At 39.3% G+C, this 27097-nt stretch overlaps 1 protein-coding gene across 1 annotated transcript; it reads right to left on the reverse strand.

The window, feature by feature from the left end:
- Positions 1 to 18467: 18467 nt before the first annotated feature.
- On the reverse strand, positions 18468 to 26146 carry LOC104428926 (GDSL esterase/lipase 5). The gene is made up of 5 exons (XM_010041846.3): positions 25894 to 26146; positions 20085 to 20206; positions 19742 to 19969; positions 18847 to 19096; positions 18468 to 18716 (listed from the first exon to the last, which is right to left on the reverse strand). The coding sequence occupies exons 1-5, from the start codon at positions 26144 to 26146 to the stop codon at positions 18472 to 18474; spliced, it is 1098 nt and encodes a 365-aa protein (XP_010040148.2). The 3' UTR covers positions 18468 to 18471.
- Between the last annotated feature and the right edge of the window lie 951 nt (positions 26147 to 27097).

Genomic DNA, 27097 nt, shown 5'->3' on the forward strand with positions numbered 1-27097 from the left:
AAGAAGAAATCATCGAGGATGCACTCGTAAGAGTTCAAAAGCCCGCTTTTATTTACAAGCTATATCGTGCCTTAAAAGGAATTCGCACTCCTTTGAACTATGTTGATGAGTTTCTTAGAGACAAAGGATATAGGAACGAATATATCTTTCTCGCAAAAAATGGAAAGTTTGGGAATCGCCAGAAGGGGTGGCCGAGGAAACCCTTGCGAATATCCCAAGTGATCCTCGTGACTCGGGGACCGAATCGTAGATGGGAATGACGATGACAACTGTTTCAGTCTATTTCAACCGAAAATGGGTATTGCGGCTGAAATTCAAGGAAAATGGGAGATTTGTTCAGATCAAAGGAACAAAAGGATCCGTACTCAAAATTGCTGAAGCGTGGGGTAATAAACCCTAGGAGTGTGGACTTTGATTTTCTAGATGCTGTGAAAGTGAACTTGAGGGAAAAGTTCAGTTATCTTCAACTCGAAAAGTTTTGCTCTGACTCAACTGAGGCTTATGCTGAATTGACTGCATATTTCTATTCAAATCTTAGCTTTTTGGATGCGAATAGATTCTCCTTGATGTTAAAGAACAAGACTATGTTGTGGATATGAATATGCCGGCGATGTGTTAGAAGTTGAGAGAGGCAGATATCAACCAATCAAAGTTTCCATTGCCGGGGCCACACTTGAACCGGTGAAGGACAGGAGAACAGATGAGAAGATCACCTACTCGGATGAATGCATTCAACATCTTGCTTCACAAGATTGTGATCAATTGCCTTCGGCCGAAATCAACTTCCAAAACCGATGTTTCAAGCTCGAGGCAAAGTTGATGTATGCCATCCTCTCGTGGTAAGAAGTTTTCTCCCTCATACCGTTATGTTTCACATGTATAGAGCAGTTGATGAAGGACAGAGGTCAACTCCCTTACCCAAGCCTTGTTACAAAGTTATTCGAGACATCTCGAATATTCAACCTCCGCAAATCTTTTGTGTTCGATTATGCGATCATATGGTGGTAGGACTGAAAATGGTGACCAAAATGCGTCCGAAGGAACCGAGCAAGGAATTGGAGAAATTCAAGGAGAAGACTCCTACCAAATCTCATCAATCTCTCTTTCGCTAAGAGAAAAGGAAGGAGCCCATGGCTGCTTCATCAAAGAGAAGAAGAGCTCTCCTCGTTGAGGATGAAGATGATGACGAAGACATCACCATCTCTGCAATGGCTTTGAAGAATTTAGGTCGTCCTATTCCACAGAAAGAATCGGAACAAAAGACGAAAGAAGCAGAGGAGAAGGAAGAAGAAGAAAGAGAAGCAGAGGAGAAGGAAGAAGAAGAAAGAGAAGCAGAGCAAGAAGCAGAGGAAGAAAGACCTGAAGAAGAAACAAGAGAAGAAGGAGAACCTGAGGAAATCTCTTCTCCACCTGTAGGCATGGAAACAGGGGGAGATCAGAGAAAGGAGTGACGTCTTCATATCCTAATGCAAGTGAAGGAGCGGGCCGCTCGCCCGCAGATCCGTAAGATGTTTATGCATCTCGTTTCCGTAAGAAGGTCATGAAGTGTCATCGCCAAATCTGCAAGACTATGCCGATCTACCATCTTCTCGCAGATCGAGCCGAAGCAAGTACTCGACCGATAATGGAGCAGATTTTCGCGTAATCATGGATCTTCTCTTGGAGATGAAAGGTCGATTTATGCCTTGGGATGCGAAGTTCAAAGTTTGAAAATGAAAGTCAAGCTTCTTCCTGTTCATTGAATGAAAAGATGCAAGCCCTCTCTATTCGAATCAGGCCAATGCCAAGAGTGAGGAGGTTGTGGTGAAGGAAGACTTTAAAAGGCCGGAAGGCATCGTTCGCCTATGGAAGATTTCCAGCTTGTCCGCATTCCCAAGACTTCATCTCATCCTTTTAATGATGACAAAAAGGGGAGAGATGCATGATTTGATCAAAAACTTTCAATCATTTTTTAACCGTTTGTTGGATTGTGTTGTTGTTTAACCGTTTTTTGACAGACTTTGACTTTGTTTTATGTCCGAATGAGATCTCGAACTAGACTTGGACTTGACTCGCTTCTATTAACAAGTATTGATATCTTATGGATGGTTTTATTATATACTAGACTAACCTATTTTCTGTGGTTGCAGATTCTAGTGTTAATCTTTTAGCCATTCATCTCTATAAGATATGCATATGTGTTTGAGAAATGTTTTGCAGGTCAAAGTTATCCAAATCTGCAGGAAGGTTTTGTCACCATCAAAAAGGGGGAGATTGTTGGAGAAATCTTCGTGAAGTGTTTTGAAGTTGACAAAACGTTTCCATCAGTCTAGTCTGAAGGTCAGCAGACTCTGTTGGTTAAAGTCTGAAGACTTCCGGACAGCCAGACTCAAGACTCAAAGTCTATCCTCATTGACGCCTCTAATCCGTTGAAGAAAGGTTATCCGAACCGGATGTTTTGTTCAGATTTAACCTTATCATCTGGAGAAGATCTCGTGGTTGGAGAAGACGTATAAGAATCCTTTGATTGATCAAGATTGATTCAATGACTGAAGATTCGATGATTGTCTAAATATTATTGGAAGATTCTACTTATGGAAACCGAGATCCCGATTGTATGGGCGAACAGATTGATGGGCTATCAACACGTTCCTTTAATAGCTCGAACGATCTTCCTAATTGATTCCGTCCAACAGGTAGATTGGAGGAATTCCTTTGGTAAGTGCCAACGGGTATGATGGCATAAAGGAGTATATAAGGAAGACGTTCTTAGTTGTTCAAGGTGTGCGTGATAGAAGAATTCCAAAGTCTGAAGCTCCTATTTATTTAGATAAATCCCTTGAGCGAATACTTGTATACAAAAGAGAGTCTATATTTGTGAGAGACCTTGAAGAGGTGTGGTAAAACATCTACACTGTGGAATCAAGGCAAAGCTGTGCTGTAACTTCCCTTTTGATCATAGTGAAATCCAGCCGGTGGGCAAGTCGGATGAAGAGTGGACGTAGGCTTGGAATAAGCCGAACCACTATAAATCCCGTGTTCAATTTTCTTCCTCACTCTCTCTATCTCAATCGTATTTCATTTTGTTAATTAAGAGAGAATTTACTTTCTATCATATGTTAAGAATCGCTTCCGTATATCGATAAATTGTTTAGGCACCTATTCACCCCCCTCTAGGTACTCATACTAGCAATATCAAAATCCACCGGTACTTTATGTACAAGTTGTCAAATTAGTAAAAGTTCAAGATTGCCATTTTATTTGTCTAATTCTCGATGATCCCATCCATTGGAGAAAATACATTGTGATCTTTGGGGACCAAGCTCAATTTCTTCTATGCAAAATTTCGATATTATGTGATATTTAATGATGATTTCTCTTGATATTATTGCTTGTATCCATTGAAGCAAAAGTCAGAATTCTATGAGATTTTCCTAGCCTTTCAGAAATTAGTAGAAAATCAACTTGATAAGAAAATTAAAGTTTTTCAATCCGATGGAGGAAGTGAATTCACGAGTAATAATTTTCTCACACGTCTTTGTGAATGCGGCATATAACTACAACTCTCTAATCCAGGTACGCCAGAGCAAAACAGTGTTGCTGAGAGGAAACATCAACATATTGTTGAACTCGAGCTTGCTACATTGTTTGAGGCATCTATGCCACTGACCTATCGGGCGGAAGCTTTTACAACAATGAATTATTTAATAAATCGGCTTCCTTCAACTGCTCTAGGCAACCGAAGTCCATACTTGGTCTTATTCAAGAAGGATCCTAATTACTCATTACTTCGAGTGTTTGGCTCTCGTTGTGATCCATATTTACATAGCTACGCAATGAACAAATTTGACAAGCACTCTTTGCCGTGCGTATTTTAGGGATATAGTGCAAAGCACAAAGGATATCGTTGTCTTCATCAATCTACTGATCGTGTTTGAGCTATTGCAATGGAATTCAACTATATGTCCATCACAAACAAAAGTTTCTAGCCAACCTTGTCCAGAAGTTGATCAAAATGTTGGTTCACCAACGGATCTTGAATTTATAAGCGAATGTGCACGTCTATTTGCTAAGATAAAACCAAATTCAAATGCTTCATCTACTATGCTCTCTAATCATGTGCAACAATCAATAGAAAGTGAACCTTTAGTTCAATCTCCATATGAAACTTTCACATCCTCGGCACATCCCCTGGTTACATGTTCCAAGGCCGAGATCTTGAACCCAAACCCCAAGTATGCCAATATAGTTGTATCATCTATCCCTCCCGAGCCAACGCACTGTCCATTCAGCATTAAAACACCCTAGTTGGACAACCACTATACTTGAGGAGTTGGATGCTCTTGCAATCAATAAAACACAGGAACTTGTTCTCCGTTAACCCTCGATGAATGTAGTTGGATGTAAATGGGTATAAAAGAAAAAGCTACACACAGACAGTTCACTTGACCTTTTGAAAATGACTTGTTGCAAAAGGGTTTCATCAAGAAGAATGTGTCAACTTCCTAGAAACATTTAGCCCAGTAGTTAAACAAGCCACAATTCACATTGTACTATCTGTTGCTACTATCCAAAACTGGAAATTCGCCAATTAAATGTCAAGAACGCCTTCCTACACAAAGATCTAGATTTTCCCGTCTATATGGAATGATAAGTGATTCGTCTTATCCTGACCAGTTTGCTTACTCCAATGGGCGCTATATGATCTCAAACAAGCTCCCAGGGCATGGTTTGACAATTTCAGTAATTTTCTTTTTGAGTATGGATTATTTTGCAACACTACTGATCCATCACTATTTGTTTATCATCGTCATGGTCATACTATTATTCTATTGCTCTATATGGATAATATAATCCTCATTGGTGATTCTACAAAATTGCTTAACCATCTTGTGCAGGCACTTGGTCAAGTGTTTTCCATCAAAGATCTCGGTGCTCTTCATTATTTCTTAGGCATTGAAGTCAATCACTCCACTAATGGACTCTTTCTCTCCCAACATAAATGTGCATTAGATCTTTTGAGTCAAGCATCAATGGTGCAATGTAAGCCAATTTCTACTCCAATAGCTACCAAACAACCACCTCTCAAAAATGGTTGTAAGCCCTACGTTGATCCATCCTATTTTCGAAGCATTGTAGGCGCTCTTCAGTACCTTACATTTACTCGTTTGGATCTCACTTGTAATCAACATAGTTTGCCAATATATTCATGACCCAACTATTGCTCACTATCAGATGGTAAAGCGTATTCTGTGATATGTTCACGGCATTTTATACCTTGGGCTTCGCATTTTGTCTTGTAGTTCTCTCCATCTATATGGTTTTGTCAATGTAGATTGCACTGGGTGCAAAATCACCTGACGATCTACTATTGCTTATTGTCATTTTCTTGGATCAAATTGTATTTCATGGTGTGCCAAAAAACAAGTTACTGTGGCCCACTCCACAACTGAAGCCAAATATTGAGCTCTTGCTTCTACAAATACTTAACTCACTAGGATTTCATACATACTACATGACATTGGGATTTACCAACGTCAACCTTCGTTACTTTTTTCAGACAATATCGGCATTGCATCTCACAACTAATCCAGTTTTTCATGTTCGGACAAAGCATATTGAGATTGATTTTCATTTTGTTCGGGAAAAGATTGCTCTTGGTTCTATTGTAACACGCAATGTCACGTCTTCCTCACAAACTGCTAATATTTCCATCAAACCATTGACTCGAGATATGTTTGTCGGTTCACGAATCAAACTCGATCTCTTGTCCCTCCCTATTGACCGATTTGAAGGGGAGTATTGAAGCAGAAAATCATAAGGGAAAAATTCAAATTATGTGTAATACAAAATCTTCTACAAATCACCCAACTATGGGCAGTCGCGTTGGTATTTGTTCTCTCCCGCTTTGATGCGATCGAGAGTTCGAATCCCCACATTTCTATCGAAATTTAAGTGGGGGGCCTTGGCGGTGGGTTACTGGGCCAGCTTCCCCCAAGGTATAGTCGTCCAAATAGCTTCGGCGAGGTCCGCCGGTGTCACCGGGCACCAAAAGGCCATGTGACCCCAACTAGCATAAATGAAATGAGGCTAAGGCGGATCCTCAGTTACCAAAAAAAAATCTTCTACAAATCAATATGAAAATAACAAATCAAATAGAGTATCAACGAGTTGATCATTTGAGATCTTTTGTAATTTGTTTTCCTAGTAGACAAAATTGTTATCTTTTATTTTTATCTTTCACCATAATTATAGGTGGTGATATCTCTATATATATATATATTATACAACATATGAATGAAAAGTAACGCTTCATTGACTCGATTTTTGAGTTTCTTTAACGTTTATGTAGTTGTTGGTCCCCGCGTCGTTGAGCGAATCATCGAAGATGAATAGAGCGATGTTGTGTTGGGGTCGATCGACATCGCAGTGAGCCGAGAGGAGGAGGCTGGCAAAGACGGGAAAGAAAAGGACGTGGATATCCGGAGCCGATATGGGGCGGCGTCTCTTGGGATTTTGGACAGATGCTCGGGTGACTTGAATAAGTAACTTGGGAAGAGGAAGGCTCGTTATAGCTCTTTCCTCTTCTGGCCAAACATATGACGTCATAAATTGGCAGAGTCAAATTTCTGGGGCCATTTAAGATGTTTGCTTGCGTAATTTGCATTCTGGCTTTCGCTACGCAGTTACAGCAGGTGAGGTACGTTTGAACAACTCTTTGTTCCGTACTTCACCTTTTTTATTTTCGACTTTGCGGTCCAGCGCCAACTTTAGCACATCTACGCGGAAGTTTCAGTCGAAACAACTCATTATCAATTTGTAAATTATAATACTTTCCCTGCTCGCCCACACCCTATGCTCGGATCACATTATTGGACCATTGATGGTTTCAATGATCTATTTCTATATCTGCAGACATTAAACTAAGAGCAAGAAGTCTTGACTATTCGAGATAGTTTCTTTCGATTTGGATCGTTTTGGCAACTCGTGTCAGGTATGCATGCTTAATACGGCCAATGATGAACAAAAAAGCAGCCAATGAAACACCGACAAAAAGAATGATGGATACACAAAGTGGGTTGCAGATGTAAGCAACTAACTCGAATAGGACTAGAAAGCTCGTCATTTTCGGAAGAGCAATGCTAAGCAACCTAAAATTAGTCCACGAGATCGATATCTTATATTGGTCACACCTTCAATACCCAATAACAATCTGTCTCGATATCTTAATGTGCTTGTCATTTCTCTTATGATGTTATCCTTTCTTAAATACTTTGGTAGGCTGTTCGTGAAATTCTAAATGCGATGAATGTATCGAACAAATAATATAATAATGAGAAGGAATATCATCTCATAAAGATTGATGATTAATAAACCAATTAAATATTAACAATGGACTAATTCTAAAATTTATCTAACAGATCAAAATAGACTTGAGAATAAATTAAAATTCACAAACATAGAAACAAAATTTTGAAATTGAATATAGTAAATCAATCAAATAAATATGTTAGAATATATGACTTCACCATAACCACTAGATATTAATTTTAAATTATTACACATACAAAAACAATATCAAATATGTGAAAGCAAAATTTCCAAATCTATTTACTATAATATCTCTAGGTATAAAAAAATCTATTCAATTTATCTATCCACCATATCTTTATGTTAATTTAAATAAATATAAGTGTATTAAAATCTGTGAATATTTTCACTTTATAATGAATCTTTTGGACCACATTGTCACCGAAAGTTACACAAATAACATGGTATATATATTCATATTTAATTCATGGTTATATATTATAAAAAAAAAAAACAATTGCATATTATTGCTTCCCAATCTCAAACATACAACTGTTGGAGAAATCCTCGTGAAGTGTTTTGAAGTTAACAAAATGTTTCCATCAGTCTAGTCTGAAGGCTTCAGACTCTGTTATTTAAAGTCTGAAAACCTCCGGACAGCCAGACTCAAGACTCAAAGTCTATCCTCATTGACAGTTTTTAATCCGTTGAAGAAAGGCTATCCAGAACTTGATGTTTCATTAAGGATGTGGCCTTATTGACTCGGAGAAGATCTCTTGGCTGGATATGACATAACGGAATTCTTTATTTGATCATAATTGATTCAAGATTAAAGATCCGATGATTGGCAAAGTAAACTTGGAATGTTCTACTTATGGAAACCGAGATCCTGATTGTATGGGCGAACAGGATTGATGGGCTATCGACATGTTCCTTTAATAGCTCGAATGATCTTCCTAATTGATTCTGTCCAACGGGTAGATCGGAGGAATTCCTTTGGTAAGTGCCAACGGGTATGTTGGCATGAAGGAGTATATAAGGAAGACGTTCTAGTTGTTCGAGAGTGTGCATGATAGAAGAATTCCAAAGTCTGAAGCTCATTGTTCTTAGTCAATTCAACTGTTGAGCAAAATCGTGTAAACAAAAAAGAGTCTATATTCGTGAAAAACCTTGAGGAAGTGTGGTAGAACATCTACACTGTGGAATCAAGGAAAAGCTGTGCTGTAACTTCTCTTTTGTTCATAGTAAAATCCAGCCGGTGGGCTGTCAGTGCGGAAGAGTAGACGTAGGCTTGGAATAAGCCGAACCACTATAAATCTTGTGTTTATTTCTCTCTTCCCTAACCTTTACTTTACTTTGATCGTATTTTCCTTTCTATTGATTGCCTAGAATCGCTTCCGTATCTCGAGAATTTGTTTGTGCACCTATTCACCCTCTAGGTGCTTATACTAGCTATCTCAATTGGTATCGTAGCCTGTGTACTCACTTTTGTTTGAAGTGTTTTACTTGAGTTAAAGATCCATGGCTAGTATGTTGGCTCCGGTGAATGGTAGAAGGGCAAAGCAATACCAGACCACATTACTTTGATGGAAAGGATTACAACATATGGAAAAACAAGATGAAAGCATTCCTAAGATCAAAGGATCCTCCGGAATGGGACGTTGTAGAAAAATGAATCATTCCTAAAGCCGCATCGGTCTTAAAGAGGAAAAGATGTTGTTGAGTCTAGCGAAATGACTCAGGAAGAGATAATCAAGAGACAAGCTCTTGATGCAAAAGCAATTTATTCTTTATATTGTACTTTATCTCCTACTAAATATAACATAATATCTTCTTGTGTTACAGCTAAAGAAGTCTGGGATAGATTACATATTACTTATGAAGGAACCGATCGAGTGAAAGAGACTAGAATCAACATTCTCCTCGGCCAATATGAAGCCTTCAAAATGAAACCAGGAGAATCTATAACTGATATGTTTAGTCGTTTACGATGTTGTGAACGGTCTTGAAAATCAAGGTCAACCAATTTCGATCCCATGAAAGTAAACAAGCTATCGCGTGGACTCTCCAAGGATTGGAATCACATAAAGACCTCAATCGAGAGACCCAAAGAATCATGCCACTATCTCGTTGATGAGTTGGTTGGGACTCTTCGTCTTATGAAGTGGAGCGAATCAATGAAGACGAAGACCCTAAAGGTAAGAAATCCATTGCATTAAAATCTAATGATGATTCCGATGTTACGTATTCTCAAGACGATATGGATGATGAGGAACTTGCTCTCATGATAAGAAGATTCAGAAAGCTGAACAGAAAAGGAAGAAGATTCAATCCAAAGAAACAAAGTTTTAAAAGCAACAGACTAAGTCTCGTTGAGGATGATGAATCAAACAAAGATGTAGTCTCGCTTTGAATGTAAGAAAAGGGACACATCGAATCCAACCGTCCTCTTCGAGAAAAAGAAAGGAAAAATTGAAAAGTACCGAAAAGCTCTTAAAGCTGAAACCTGGAGTGATACAGAGTGTGAAGAAAGTGATGATGAATATGCCAATATATGTCTGATGGCACAATCAGATTCAGATTCAAATTCCGAGACAGATTCAGACCTAGAAAGCGAATTTGAGGTAAGTAACTTCAAAATCCCTATTAAGGTTTCAAAGTATATTGACGAATTGTGTTTTAGTCTTAAGACTTCTCTTAAAAGAATTTCCGAACTCAAGAAGTTGCTCTAAAACAACAGGAAAATATTTTGAAGAAAAAGTGAAAAGTTTAGACAAGAATGTTTCTTCTCTTAAAGAAAGTGAAGATAATTTGTTAAAAGAAAATGCATTCTTGAAAAGTGATATCTCAAATATTTCCAAAAGATTTTCTATAGGATCCGAGAAACTTGAAAAATTCTCTCTGTTCAAAGACCTTATTTTAATAAATCTGGTTTGGGAATGACTGCTGAAACCATTCCTTTAATTGATTTTCCTAAGGTGAAGGAAAGAATCAAACAAAGACCCACAAGAGATGCTTACAAAAATCATTTTAAAAGAATCTTTGTAAAACCAAGAGGTCGCAATGCTCTCGGATGCTCAAAATGCAACAAAGGCATATCATTTTGAAAAAGAATGTCCTATGATTTGGAAACCTGTTAAAAAGGTATGGGCAAAAACCGCATATCATACTAACACCAATGGACCCAAGAAAATATGGGTACCAAAGAAGGTTTGAGTTTCTTTTTTAAATGCAGGTCACTATCAAGAAAAAGGTAAAATGGTATCTGGATAGCGGATGCTCAAGACACATGACAGAGACTCAAATTACTTCATAAAGCTTGTTCGAGTAAATGGTGGAAAAGTCTCTTTTGGAGGAAACAGCAAAGGAAAAATTGTGGGATTTGGAACTGTAAAGATAGCAAATCTCAAAATCAGCAATGTTTCCTTAGTGGAAGGACTCAATTACAATTTGCTCAGTATTAGTCAGCTATGTGATACTGGTTTCAAAATCAACTTTCAAGAGGGAATATGTTCTGGAATTAGTAAAGATTCTACTCAGTCATTCATGGGTCGAAGACATGGAAATATCCACCTCTTGGATGTGAAACCAGATGAATCATAATGTCTAATCTCAATCCAAGACGAAGCAAACTTATGGCACGAAAGCTTGGGCACGTCAATATGAAGCAAATAGCCAAAATCTCAGCAAAGAAGCTTGTTCGTGATCTACCCAATTTATCATATCAAAAGTCTGATCTATGTACACCACGTATATTGGGAAAACATGTAAGAAATTCCTTTAAACCAATAAATCAAGTTTCCACTAACCGTGTACTGCAGCTTCTGCATATGGATCCTTTTGGACCAACTAGAATGCAAAGCATTGGAGGTAAGAAATACTGCCTGGTAATTGTGGATGATTATTCACGATTCACTTGGGTATATTTCTTGGCAAGTAAGTCTGAAACCTTCTCTTACTTTGAAAAGTTTGCTAAAAAGGTTCAAAATGAAAAATGGTATGTTATCTCAAGTAAAAGAACAGATCATGGAGGTGAGTTTGAAAATCATGATTTTACAAAATTCTGTGATGAATCAGGTTTTCAGCATGTATTCTCTTCTCCATATACTCCAGAGCAAAATGGAGTTGTGGAAAGAAAGAATAGATCACTTCAAGAAATGGCTAGAACTCTTTTAATTGAAAGTAACATTTCTTCACATTTTTGGGCTGAAGCAGTTTCTACAAGATGTTACATTATAAATAGAGTTTTTCTAAGGCCTATTTTGGAAAAAACACCCTATGAGCTATTCAAAGAAAAGAAGCCAATTGTTTCATATTTTCATGTATTTGGATGCAAATGTTTTATACTGAAAAATGCAAATGATCGAGTTGGTAAGTTTGAAGAAAAGTCAAATGAAGGCATCTTCTTTGGATATTCAACCATAAGCAAAGCGTACAGAGTCTACAACAAGAAGACTCAAACAAAGGGAAGAATCAATGAATGTTAAATTCCAAGACTCTATGCAAAATGAATCCATTCAGACTCATCTTGAAGAATATAAACCTGCTCCAGACTCTACAAAGTCTAAAATAGCTCAGACTTTGAAGGATCAGCAACAAGTGACTGTTGAAGAATCAAGTGAAGGAAGTGACCATCAATCTGACAAATTAACCAGCAACTGGAAACATAAGTCCAGTCATCCCAAAGATCTTATTATTGGCGACATCAATGAAGGAATTCGCACTAGATCCAAAAGGCGCGAAGAGTCTAGTGCTGTGGCACTTGTTTCTGAAATAGAACCCAAAAGCATAGAAGAAGCTTTATCTGATGAAAGCTGGATTGAAGCTATGCAAGAAGAGCTCGTGCAATTCAGCATTAATGATGTCCGGGAATTGACTCCTAAACCAAAAGGTAAATCTGTTATTGGAGCTAAATGGGTTTTGGAACAAGATGAACGAGAAAGGAAAAGTCATAAGAAACAAGGCAAGACTCGTGGCCAAGGGATACACACAAGAAGAAGGGATAGACTATGATGAGACTTACGCACCAGTAGCAAGGTTAGAAGCAATTCGATTATTACTTGCTTTTTCTTGTTATAAGAATTTCAGGTTATTCCAAACGGATGTCAAAAGTGCCTTCCTAAATGAATTCATCCAAGAGGAAGTCTATGTGGAACAACCACCTGGGTTTGAAGACCCAAGAAAACCAAACTCAGTATTCAGACTCAAAAAGGCTTTATACGGCTTGAAACAAGCTCCTCAAGCTTGGTACGACAGATCGAGTAAGTTTTTAATTGAAAATGGATTTGTTAAAGGTAAAGTAGACACTACTCTTTTCATTAAAAGAGAAAGCAAGAGTTTTCTACTTGTTCAAATATATGTCGATGATATTATTTTTGGATCCTCTAATGAAAGTCTCAGGCAAGAAATTTTCTAAGACTATGCATGATGAATTTGAAATGAGCATGATGGGTGAGTTAACCTTCTTCCTTGGACTTCAAGTGAAACAACTGAAGAAAGGAACTTTTATTCATCAAGAAAAATATGCTAATGATATTGTGAAGAAGTTTGGACTGGACAATTGCAAAAAGGCCGATATACCAATGTCAAGCTCCGTGAAGATAGATAAAGATGAAGGAGGAAAGAAAGTCGACCAAAAGTTATACAGAGTATCATCGGTTCACTTCTTTATCTTATGCTTCTAGACCTGATATTTTGTTTAGTGTTTGCATTTGTGCCAGATTTCAAGCAGACCCTAAAGAATCACATTTAAATTCTACAAAGCGTATTATCAAATATATTGCATCAACTTCAAGCTTTGGTCTCTGGTATCCTAAAAGGGGAGATTTTACTCTTCTTGGGTACTCAGACGCAGACTTAGCCGGATGCAGAGTTGATAGAAAGAGCACCTCAGGTACATGTCAACTACTTGGAGGCAGGACAGTGTCTTGGTTTTCAAGGAAACAAAGTACAGTAGCTCTCTCTACAGCAGAAGCAGAATATGTAGCTCTTGGAAGCTGTTGTTCACAAATTCTGTGGATAAAACAACAGCTAAGAGACTTTGGAATTGAAGATTCATGCACGGAGATTAAATGTGACAACACCAGCGCAATCAATCTCACCAAAAATTTAATTCTTCACTCAAGAGCAAAGCATATAGAGATACGACATCACTTCATTAGAAATCATGTTCAAAATGGAGAAATCTCGATTCAGTTTGTTGACTCAAAGAACCAACTGGCGGATATATTTACAAAGCCTTTGGAGAAAAATCAATTTGAAATTATCCGTTCCAAACTCAACATTTTGGGGTTTGAAGAAGTTAAAGTCTAGAGACTCTCAGACTCAGACAAATAAGACTTTGACTGCAAGACTTTGACTGTAAGTTATTCTCTCTCTCCAATCTCATCTTGAAAAGGCACGATTATTGTTATCTCAAACGCTATCTTTAATTGACGAAATTATTGCATCGTTTCTTTTAGAAAAAGAAGTCATCTTGATATGACCATTTTTCGAAAAATGCAGTTATTTTTTTAAAATGCATCTTTTCACTTACCATTACAACGGTTGGTATCCCCTCCTTTCGACCGTCTTATATACGGCCGTTTCTCTTCGCTTAACTCCAAAACCCTAAAAAGCACCAATCTTCCATTTCGTTTTCTTCTCTTGTTTAATCTTCGAAAAAGTTGTCATCTTTCTTGGGAAAGTCAAGCAAGGAATCTTTCAAAGACTAAGAAAGATGTCGTCTTCAAGAAAGTCTTCGAGGATCGCAAGGGGGACCACGGCGAATGAGTGAGGGGCCTACGCACTTCGATCTCACGAAGAAGAAGTGTCTCCAAATCAGCAAAGCAGAGTCCACAACATTCTCAGCAGCGTCATTCTCCTCCATCTAGTCCTCAAGATGTTGATCATCATCAAAATGAAGAAATCATTGAAGATGCAGACTCGTAAGAGTTCAAAGGCCCTCTTTTATTTATAAGTTGTATTGTGCTTTAAAAGGGACTGGTACTCCATTGAACTATGTGGATGATTTTCTTAAAAACAAAGGATATGGAAATGAATATATCTTTTTGCGAAAAATGAAAAGTTTGGGAATTGCTCGTAAGGGTGTCGCAGAAGAATCCCTTGCGAATATCCCAAGTGACCCTCGTGATTGGGGAGTTAATCCGGTGGATGGAAATGATGATGATAAATTATACAGCGAATTTAAGCCAAGAATGGGAATTGCGGCGGAAAATCGAGGAAAAAGGGGAGAGTTGTTTAGATCATAGGAACAGATGGATTTATACTCAAAATTGCTGAAGCGTGGGGTGATAAACCCTAGGAGTGTGGATTTTGACTTTCTGGATGCTGTAAATGTGAATTTAAGGGAAAAGTTTGGTCATCTTCAACTTGAGAAATTCTGCTCTGACACCACAAAAGCCCATCCTCAACTAACTGCATATTTCTATTCAAATCTTAGTTTCTTGGATGCGAATAGATTCTCCTTCAGTGTCAAAGATCAAGATTTTGTTGTGGATATGGATATGCTGGCAGATGTGTTAGGAGTTGAGAGAGGAAGATATCAACGGATAAAAGTTTCTGTTGCTCGTACTACACTGGAACTCGTTAAGGACAGGAGAACAGAGGGAAAGATTTCCTATTCAAGGATGAGTGCATTCAACATCTTGCTGCACAAAATTGTAATCAATTGCCTCAGACCGAAATCAACTTCCAAGACTGATGTCTCAAGTTCAGAGGCAAAGCTAATGTATGCAATCATCATTGGGAAAAGGTTTTCACTTCCTCACACTATTATGTTCCACATGTATAGAGCTGTGATGAAGGACAGAGGACAACTTCCTTATCCAGGTCTTGTGACGAAGTTATTCAGACATCTGAACATTCAGCCTCCGCAAATCCTTTGTGCTCGATCGTGCGATCATATGGTGGTAGGACTGAAAATGGTGACCAAGATGCGTCTGAAGGAACTAAGCAAGGCATTGGAGAAATTTAAGGAGAAAACTCCAGTCAAATCTCATCAATTCTCTTCTGCAGGAAAAATGAAAGGGAAGGAGCCCATGGATGCTCCATCCAAGAGAAGAAGAGCTCTCCTCGTTGATGATGAAGATGATGAGGATAACATCACTATTTCTGCTTTGAAGAATCTCAGTCAATCTGTTCCAAAGAAAGAGTCAGAACAGCAGACAGAAGAAAGAGCAGAGAAAGAGGCAGAGGAAAAAGAAACGGAGGAAAGAGAAGAAGAAGAAGAAGAAGAAGAAGAAGAAGAAGAAGAAAGAGATGCTGAGCAAGAGAGAGTTGAAAAAGAAGAAGAAGAGAAAAGAGTTCAAGAAGAAGGAGAACATGAGGAGCACTCTCCACCGAAGGCATGAACATGGGGAGACCAAGAGAAAAGAGGAATGTCCTCAAATCCTGCAACCAGTGAGGGAGTCAGTCGATCCCTAGCAGATCCAGAGGAGGTTTTTGCCTCTCAGTTTCCTAAGGAATGTCATGAGGTTTCTTCGCCAAATCTGCGTGATTATGTTGATCTACCATCGTTTGCATTTACTCCATCAGATCGTGCTAATGCCAGTATGCAGATCGAAAATTCAGCAAACTTTCGCAGAGTGATGGATATTCTCTTGGAGATGCAAGGTCATATATATGCATTGGGATGTGAAGTTCAGAACTTGCAGAATGCAGGACAAGTCTCTTCGGGTTCATTAAATGATCAAATCCAAGCCTTTTCTCTTCAGATTCAGGCTAATGCTAAGGGTGAGGATGTTGCTCAACTGAAGGAAGACTTGAAAAGGCTGGAAAGCATCGTTCAGTCGATGGGAGATTTCTAGCTTGTTCGTGTTCCCAAGAATCCTTGACTTCATTTTCATCTCAATCTTTGTTATGCTGACAAAAAGGGGGAGAGTTGCGAGACTTGAAAAACTTTGAACTTAAATTTGTCGAACTTTTGGTTTATTTGGTTTGTGGTTTGTTTTGACTTGACTTGTGTGTCTGGATGTGGACTAAATCTTGGATTTGGATTTGACTGCTTATTATTAACTACTATTGATATCTTATGGATGGCTTTATTGCATACTGGACTAACCTATTGCTGTGGTTGCAGATTCTAATGTTATTCATTTAGCCATTTATCTCTATAAGATATGCATATGTGTTTGAGAAATGTTTTGCAGGTCAAAGTTTTCCAAATCTGCAGGAAAGTTTTGTCACCATCAAAAAGGGGGAGATTGTTGGAGAAATCCTCGTGAAGTGTTTTGAAGTTGACAAAACGTTTCCATCGCCTAGTCCGAAGGCTTGCAGACTCGTTATTTAAAGTCCGAAGACCTCCGGACAGCCGGACTTAAGACTCAAAGTCTATCCTCACACAGTTTCTAATCTGTTGAAGAAAGGCTATCCGTAACCTGGATGTTTCATTAAGGATGTGGCCTTATCGACTGGAGAAGATCTCTTGGCTGGATATGACATAACGAAATTCTTTATTTGATCATAATTGATTCGAAGATTAAAGATCCGATGATTGGCAAAGTAAACTTGGAAGGTTCTACTTATAGAAACCGAGATCCTGATTGTATGGGCGAACAGGATTGATGGGCTATCGACATGTTCCTTTAATAGCTCGAATGATCTTCCTAATTGATTCTGTCCAACGGGTAGATTGGAGGAATTCCTTTGGTAAGTGCCAACGAGTATGATGGCATGAAGGAGTATATAAGGAAGACGTTCTAGTTGTTCGAGAGTGTGCACGATAGAAGAATTCCAAAGTCTGAAGCTCATTGTTCTTAGTCAATTCATTTGTTGAGCAAAATCGTGTAAACAAAAGAGAGTCTATATTTGTGAGAAACCTTGAGGAAGTGTGGTAGAACATCTACACTGTGGAATCAAGGAAAAGCTGTGCTGTAACTTCTCTTTTGTTCATAGTGAAATCCAACCGGTGGGCTGTCAGTGCGGAAGAATGGACGTAGGCTTGGAATAAGCCGAACCACTATAAATCTTGTGTTCATTTCTCTCTTCCCTAACCTTTACTTTACTTTGATCGTATTTTCCTTTCTATTGATTGCCTAGAATCGCTTCCGTATCTCGAGAATTTGTTTATGCACCTATTCACCCCCTCTAGGTGCTTATACTAGCTATCTCAACAACTACTTAAAAGCATTAAATGCAATAATATATAACTCACATGAATGAAATCACTTACAAAACATAAAAAACATGAAATTCATATCATCATAGTCATGCAAAGAAAATTAGGACATGATAGAAGAAGAAACGAACATATAAATTAAACACATCATCTTGAATCAAAGAATAAGAATTTCGTTACCAATTTTGTCTTCTCTTTAAAACACTTGAAAAACTATCAGAACAATGAAAAAACATTTAAAACTAAAAACCTAATTGTCTTCCCAAGCTCACAATGTTTTCCTATTTATTGGATACATTCAAGACTCCTATCCAAAGGCAATTGGTTATTTTTTCACATAAAATTAGGGAGTAAATAAGAAAATCTTTAATTTTATATCCACCTTCCAACACTTAATGATAAAATTATGGATTGAATTACAAAATCCTTGATTGGATATCCGTCTTCCAACGTTTTCTTATTTGAAATTCCTAGATCACTAAATTCTTCATTTTCCATCTTTCTACCATTCTTTTCCTTATTTTCTCCCTATCTCATTGTGTTGCCTAAACAAGGAAAATTTGCCTAAATATAAAGAAATCTAAATATTTTCTCATAGATATTGCATTTTTTGTTGGCTAAAATAGGTAATATAACTTTATTTTTACAAATATCGTAGGCCTAGACTTGCTTCAACACATAGGAATGAATGGATAACCAATGTGACCCATAACTTAATGGGCTGTATAATGTAATCAACTTTCTTCCCTATTCTTTTTCTTATTTGTTCTTTCACATTTGACCTCATCTTAATAAAATGCATTGTGTTGCAGCCCTAAAATCGTAGTTGAAAGCACATAACCAAAGCGATAATGAATCTCATTTATTCAAACTTATCCTGAAACATTTAAGTAATTCAAGTTTTGTCGATGTTTCGGCAATACTAGGGCTCATTTGAACATCCTTGTTCTTTAACAGAAGGGCAACTGTATAGTCAAATCCAACATCATCCCTCGTTATTCATAATATAACGTTCAAGTGGGATGTGATTCTTTACCTACAATTTCAAGGAAGGAAGAAAAAATTCAAGTACCCTCATGCTTCAACAATTCTTTCAGGTTGCGAGGTCTGATTACACTCACACTCCCATTCCACATCAACTGTGCATATTGTCGGTTAGCCCGCTCACTTGAATGGCCAGAATCAAAGAACACGTACTTCTCAGGATGACGGCATAATGAATATTCCTTCACTCCTCTTTGGCCTCCACAAGTCGAATTTGCCCTATAAGGACCCGAACCACAACACGCACTTTTTGCTTCCTTAAAACCTGAATCGATTTCATATATCGAAAATGAGGACTTCTATCCAAGACATGAGCAATGTAAAAGGCACAAAATCCACAACTAGTGTAGAAGTATTGATGCTTAAGATAAGTGCCCACAGCACAAACAACTTACCGTATTTTGATGGGTATTGGATTCTCTCACTCCCTGAAGTGTAGAAGTCGAAGTAGGAGTACTCGAATCCTTGGAGTTGCGTCTCCAGTTTTGCAAGAATTGAAGTAAGCGCAACGTTGTGAAGCTGTGCGATCTTATTGGCTTCGCCTGAGCAAGAACCATTTCTGGTCAATCGTCTCCCGCTTGGCGCACACCCAATTTGCCCCACTCCAATCATTGCAAATTTTCTTCCTCCTACCTCATATATTCCCTGGAAAAGAATCAGAAAGCCATATTATCCCCCTGAAATGCCATAACAATTAACAGAGGTTTAGCAAGTCTAATTATCACGAGGCCAGAACAAGGTTCCTTGCAAATACACACTAAATAGTGCGTGCATATAGTGGAGTAAACCTTTAAGATTTCTCGGAAAGATGAACAGGTTGAGATACGTTCAGATGCCAACTTAACATCGAATAAAAAGACACCAATATACTTGCACAATTCTATGCTTGTGCTACACATGGAGCCATATAAGAACAACTAAGTAATATAAGAGATCTTAATTGGATATCAAATCATGGCATATGGAAAAAAGGAGAAAGAATTACATTTAGAATGTACTTAAGGGTCGGCATCTTGTACTCACCTGTCAGCTCGGATTAAGCACTCATGTTTAGCCATGTCAATGCAATATATCTCTATTGAGCATGCTTAAAGATCATGTAATTTGAATTCGTTTCACTATCGAGTTTGTCGATATAAATTGGGCTTATTTACATAGAGCTACAGAATCGTGTCCATCTGCGCCAGAGATTGCAAGAAAACACGAGGTGTATAAAAATTTATCTTTAAGTGAAACTAGAAAGTACTTTGTCGAGAGTGCGTGGATAATGGAATTCTTGTTGCTTCTAACCTTGAGCACAGAGGTGATGTTCCCAATCACCATCCCCACGTAATCTTCCATGGAAATGGACTGACACAGAGCAGGATTAAGTAGAGGCTTCGTGTAATCATTGGTTCCGATGCTAATTAAGTAAACACCCTCCTTAATTATCTTCTTCGTCTTCTCGCTCCCCATCTCTTTCCTCAGCTTCTTCTCTAGTTGTTCAAGCTGCTTCAGCTGCGTCTTCAAATCCACCACCTGATAAATTGAAAACATGAGCTTGCTCATTTCCGAGGTTTCTTGCAGACTCAAAAAGTGTACAAATTTATGTTAAATAAAGCTTCGAGCCAAAAGACATAAATAAAGAACGTACAAATCCTTCATAAGTGTCGACCAAAGCACCAGCTCCAGCGGACGCAAAATTCGCCCCTCCCATGAATTCATCATCTTTCATTTGGAGATATGGTGGAATCAGCGGTAGATTTGCATATTCAGCTGCATAGAAAGAAGACGAAGGCAAGAAAGAGAAGAGAGCGTAGGGGAAATTTTCTATATTTTCTGTATATTCATCTCAATGTACAATCAAGGATATATAATACAAATCATGTATAAGAAAAAAGGAAACCAAATAATCTATGAATCGGATCTGATATTAATTGATCCGACCAAATAATCCATGAATCGGATCTGATATTAATTGATCCGATTAATTGATCCCGATGGTATCTAGAAGATATTGCGTATCTTCCAACACTCCCCCTCAAGCTGGTGGCTTGTAGATATCCAAGACACCTAGCTTGCTCAACAGATACGCATGCTGTCTCTGACATAAGGGTTTGGTGAAGATATCTGCTGGCTGTTCTTCTTGTTCCAATTCCCTGTGTTTCAATCACTCCTTGTTGGATTTTCTCTCGAGTGAAATGGCAATCCACTTCTATGTGCTTTGTTCTCTCATGAACAATGGGATTCAACGCAAGTTTGAGAGCTGCATCATTATCGCAGAATAATTTAGTAGGTCCTCTAACTCGTATCCCAAGGTCCTGAAGTAGGCCTCGCAACCAGACTATTTCACATGTGGTCTTTGCCATGGCTCGATATTCTGCTTCTGCTGAAGATAATGAGACAGTTGGTTGCTTCTTTGTCTTCCATGAAAGTAAAGAATTCCCCAATTTAATGCAGAAACCGGTGACAGATCTTCTGCTCATTGGACACGTCGCATAATCCGCATCACAATATGCAGTCATACTCATATCACTTTTTCTGGAAAGAAGAATCCCAAGACCATGACATTTCTTCAAATATTTCACTACCTTCAAAGCTGCATTCATATGCGACTGCTGTGGCTTGTGCATGAATTGACTGAGTGTCTGCACTGCATAACTTATGTCTGGTCTGGTCATAGTCAGATATATGAGTTTTCCAACAAGCTTCTGATAACTCAAAGGATCGCTGAGGACATGATCATCTTCTTGAGATATTCCAGCATCATAATCTGCTGTAGTGAGCTTAACATTTTGCTCAATTGGAATAACGGCTGGTTTGCATCCTGATAGGCCTGTTTCTGATATGATTTCCAAGGCAAATTTTCTTTGGCTGAGTGAGATCCCCCGGTCTGATCGTGCAATCTCAATTCCAAGGAAATATTTGGGTTGACCCAAATCCTTTATATGAAAAGCAGAATGCAAATATTCTTTGAAGTTTTTGACAGCTACTTCATCATTGCCCATAATAAGTATATCGTCTACATATATCATTAAATAGATAGACGACGTATCTTTGGTCCATGTAAAAACAGCATAATCATATTTGGATTGATGAAAACCAGCAGTTATCAGAGAGTCTGCAAATTTTGCGTACCATTGTCTGGAGGCTTGTTTAAGGCCATACAGGGATTTGCGAAGACGACATACTCTATTCTCCCCCTGTCTCCGTAAGCCCGGTGGCATGTCCATGTAAATTTCTTCATGTAAATCTCCATGCAAAAAAGCATTGTGAACATCCATCTGGTGTAAGGGCCAATCTTGAAATGCCGCCACAGAAAGAAAAGAATGAACGGTAACATCTTTGGCCACAGGTGAGAAAGTTTCGTGATAGTCGAAACCCTCGCGTTGTGTGAAACCCTTGGCAACCAATCGTGCTTTGTATCTTTCTACTGATCCATCTGCACGATACTTAGTCTTGTATACCCATTTGCAGCCAATTGCCTTTCTATGAGGCGGTAATGGGACAATTTCCCATGTCTGATTGTCCACTAAAGCTTGGAGTTCCCGCCTCCATAGCTTTTCGCCATCGCGGATCGTGCATGCTTCATCATAAGTGGATGGTTCTCGCTCTTCAGATATGCGAGTGATGCAACAACGATGTTCCGGAGATAATTGATCAAAAGATACATAGGAAGAGATTGGAAATCGAGTACCTGGCGGATTCCATGCACCACATATGTAATCTTGGGTCCAAGTTGGCGGGCGTGTAGCTCGGCCGGAACGTCTCGGCCGATCATCCTTTGGAGATGATTGGTCTGCTGGAGTTTGTGACTGAGAAAATTCATTTGTATTCCCCTCATTGGTGTCTTGAGCCGTTACTTCCATATGAGGAGTCACTTCATCAGGGGATGGAAATTCCGGAGAGTTGCTTGTATATTCGGAGAAAGGAAAGAAAGCATATTCCGGATGATTGGAGACCTCCTCGATATGGGTAACAGAAGAGTGTATCTTATCAACTGTGGAGTCTTCAGTAGCAAAAGGAAAAACAAATTCCTGGAACATGACGTCTCTGCTTACAGAAAACTCTTCTGTTAATGGATCAAACACTCGATATCCCTTTTGAAGAGTAGGGTATCCCATGAATATGCAGCGGCGGGCACGAGGACCCATCTTATCTCTAGGGCCTACTATTGTAGCATAGCATAAACAACCAAAGACCTTCAAATGACTTAACTGAGGTGTCTTGCCAAAAAGTAATTCAAAAGGAGTACGTCCATTGAGTACCTTAGTTGGTGTGCGGTTGATCAAGTATGCTGCAGTTAATACACAATCACCCCAAAATTTGTCTGGAATTGAAGCTTGAAACTTCAAAGCTCGTGCAACATCCAATAAATGACGATGCTTCCGTTCTACCACGCCATTCTGCTGTGGTGTATAAGTACATGTACTCTCATGCAAAATCCCTTAAGAAGAGAATAGTGCAGCACATTCATGATTAAAAAATTCTGTGCCATTGTCAGTCCGGATTCGTTGCACAGATTTCCCAAATTGATTCTTTGCCAGAGAAAGAAAAACTTTCAAGTTCGATGAAACTTGACTCTTAGATTGCATGAGGAAAATCCATGTGGCTCTAGAATGATCGTCCACAATTGTGAGAAAGAATCGAGACCCATCATGGTTTGGGGTATGATATGGTCCCCATACATCAATATGAAGTAATGAGAAAATACTGTTTGTACGACTTTTGCTTATGGGAAAGGGAACACGTGATTGCTTTGCAAGCGGACAAACATGACATTGAGGATAGGGGAATGAAGAACTATGACCCATTCTGGAATGCAGAGACAATTTTCATCATTGGTGGTCAAATTACACAATGATTTTTTATTACAAAGGATATCGAAACACTAAGTTCTTTGAATGAATTTTTCCAAAAAATAAACCTTCATAGAGGCTACCCCAACCCATCGCTTGCCGCCGAACGGTCCTGAAAAATACAGGAATCAGCATTGAAAAAAACATGACATGAATTGTCCTTACATGCTCTAGACACGGAAATCAGGTTAAATTGAAAACCTGGTACATAGAGAACATTTTTTAGGATAATCTTAGGACTAAGCTGGACTGTTCCTGTTATGGTGACACGAGTGGTGTTTCCATTTGGTAATTGGACAGTAATGGGATTATCCAATTTTTCATGAATAATGGAAAATAGACTTTTGTCACATGCAATATGATCGCTGGCTCCAGAATCAACAATCCAAGCACTTCTCGATATCATATTTATCAGACTATGAGAAATACCTGTGAAGCTGCCTCCTTTGTTGGGGATCTCCATTTTTTGAAGGGTTTGTAACAATTGCTGATATTGCCCATAATTGATGGGTTGAGTGAAATCTGCTGATCCATTAATTTGATAAGCAGCTGCTACTGATGATTCTTTCCCCCTTTTTTCTCCAAGTCGACCATGTATTTTCCAGCAATTTTCGATTGTGTGGTGGGGCCTTTTGCAAAATTCACAATACAATTTCCCTTTATTTTTTGAATTCTGCCCATAATTCTTCGAAAAATAACCACCGTTGGATCCCTTTGATGCTGAACCATCTCGGCCGTTCGAGTTTTGAAGATCACGCCCATCTCGGCCGTTCATCATCTGAAGATCGCGGGCGCCTCTGGGACCGTCGGATGATGAGAAGCGATCCTGGCCGTCGAGACCAGAACCCTTATAAACGTGCGAATCCGTGGGGAACCCCAGCGCCGCACGTCTTTCTCCTTTCTCCTCTCTGTCTAGGGTTTTCGAAACCCTTTCTCCCCTCGCCGCCAGTGCGATGCTTTCGACTCCTTTGGTCTCCGATGAGGTAAGACGCGACTTTCTCCCGCACCGCCAACCGGAAGATCCGGCCAAGGGGCGGTGCAGCTCCATCGCTAATATCTCGCGACCCGAAACCAAGGTAAGAGTCATTTAAGATCAAGAGAAACCGAGTGGCCTTTTCTCGGTCTTTCATGTTTTTGTATTGTCGAAGCGTTTCCTCAGGCCCGTCTAGTTTCTCCTCGGCTGCTTCCAGCTCGTTCCACAGAGCTGAAAGCTTGTTGAAGCATGCCGTGATGGTCATCTTTCCTTGCTTCAGTTCTGTGAGGGCTTGGTGCAGAGAGAAGATCTTCGCTCGATCGAGCTTCCTGTACATTTCTTTAATGCTTTCCCAAATAGTCTTCGAGTCTTCTGTTGGAGGTAAGCCAGCGGCAATTTCAGGGCTTATACAATTTCCTACCCAAGTTCTCACTAACTGGTTACATTTTCTCCACTGTCGTGCCAATTTTTCATCGGTCGGGATGGGTATGCTGCCGTCGATGAAGCCGTCCTTGTCCTTTGTGACAAGGGCTCGGCGAAAATCCCGTGACCAGCTTGAGTAATTTTCTGGTCCCGTGAGAAGGTGGCTGATGAGCCGCAACTCCGGTCCATCAGCGGTGGAGATGTACAGTGCGTCGCTAGGTTCTAGACGACCCATGGTGGGCGCGAACGGGAACGGCAGGAAACCGGGTGGTGCTCCCGGGTAGGGATTTGAGTTTTGGCCCGAATTTTGACCCGGGTGTGACCCGCCTGACGCCCCTGTGTTTGATTCGCCAACCCCATTGGGGTCTGTATCCGCATAAGACGACCTGAATCCTTCTGTTGTGCCCGCCCCATTTGTGGCTGGTGGGCCATCATCTCTACGCGCCTGAGTTCCTGGAAAAGAAAAAATTGGGTTGTTCCCATAATACATCGGCATTGGCACCCACTGGAATGGAAAACCCGAAGTAGGTTGCCCCGGGTTGGGTTGCCACTGAATCAATGGCCCTGTAATAGGCTGATTTTGAACTCCACCAGCTGCATTCCGCATGAGATCCTGCTCCCTCGAGGTAGGTATTTGCTGCTCTCCAGAGGTAGGTATTTGCTCATCGGCCATGGCGGTGGTAAGATCTTTTTCTTCCTTCGTTGGTTGAGAAAATCAAATTCAAGTTACTAATTGCCACGCCGGAGTGCTAACGCTGTTTTGCAGGTTAGTCTGTCCTTGCGGGTAGCCAATCAAAGAAAAGAAAAGAGCGGAAGCAAAAAAAACATAAGCACGGCTGTGCTCTGATACCATGAAAGAAGACGAAGGCAAGAAAGAGAAGAGAGCGTAGGGGAAATTTTCTATATTTTCTGTATATTCATCTCAATGTACAATCAAGGATATATAATACAAATCATGTATAAGAAAAAAGGAAACCAAATAATCTATGAATCGGATCTGATATTAATTGATCCGACCAAATAATCCATGAATCGGATCTGATATTAATTGATCCGATTAATTGATCCCGATGGTATCTAGAAGATATTGCGTATCTTCCAACAATAACCAAAGAAAAACAAAAACAGAATAGAACAGCAAACATATTAAGCAGTAATATGAGGAAATAAATAGAATTTGTGCCCAAGTTACCCGGCAAAGAAGTTACCAATAAAATCGACGATAAGACGACCATCCGAGAATCTCCCAGTGGGATAGCGGAAGAACGTCTCCCCATAAGGAGGAAAATTTGCTCTGAAGCCGGCAGTGGTGTTTATGTAGTTGTTGGTCCCTGCGTCATTAATGGAGTCCCCCAAGATGAAGAGAGCAACATCTTCCCGAGACTGATCGTCGCAGCAAGTGGAGACGAAGAGGCTTGCAAGAACAGTGAAGAGAATGATGTGGAGAGTCGGAGTCGACATGATGACCTGTGTTGGATGATGTTCGTCCTCTTTAGGTGGCTACATATACACTCAGGGATATCAAAAACTGAACTAACAACCAAACCAAACTGAACCGAAAGTTTGGGTTTTTTAAGTTCAGTTCTCATTAAAAGCTGAAACTTTTTTAACTGATTCGGTTTTTATCGGTTCGATTAATCAAACCAAACCGATAAAGTCCAAAAAAAAAAAAATTCTTTTTTTTTTCCTTCTCTTTCTTTTTTTTTCTTTTTCTTCTTCTTTTTTTTTTCATTGGCCAGTAGCCGGTGACCGGCTTATGATGAGGCTCTAGCTCGCCTCTAGCCGGTTGCCGATATGGCCAACGACCGACCGGCCAATGAAGAAGAAGAATAAGAAAAGGAATAAAAATAACTTTAAAAATCGATTTTTTTTTTTTGAAAAAAATTATTGAAAGGGGCAAATGGAGGAAACAAATAAAACAAAACCAAAAGTAAAAACGAAAAGCCGAACCGAACCGAACCGGAATTTTAATTCAGTTCCATTACGGTTCGGATCGAATTTCGATTCAGTTCAATAAATTTCCCTATCAATTTAATTTAGTTCGGCTTTCCAAAAAAATCAAATCGAACCGAATCACTTACACTCCTAATATATAGGAAAATATGGTGATAAAAAGTATTTGCTATGAAGTCTTCTGTCGGTGCATTGAACAGGACTTACGAACTTGGGAGATACATTGGATAAACGTGGGGAGGTGCGTTTGGACAAGTCGAAGGACGGCGATCTGTTTTGACTTTTATTCCCACGTTGGCCGGCTTGCTCGACACTTAGGCGCAAGAAGGATTTTCGTCGAGGAGACAAGTCTCTAACTAATTTAAGGTGTGTTTAATTCAACATTTTCTCTTGAAAAAAATTTGAGGCATTTGGCAATCATTCTCAAAGGGCTTTGGGTGAAAGTCATCATTGGGAATA

Source organism: Eucalyptus grandis, chromosome 9 (genome assembly GCF_016545825.1).
Source record: "Eucalyptus grandis isolate ANBG69807.140 chromosome 9, ASM1654582v1, whole genome shotgun sequence".
Taxonomy (NCBI): domain Eukaryota; kingdom Viridiplantae; phylum Streptophyta; class Magnoliopsida; order Myrtales; family Myrtaceae; genus Eucalyptus; species Eucalyptus grandis.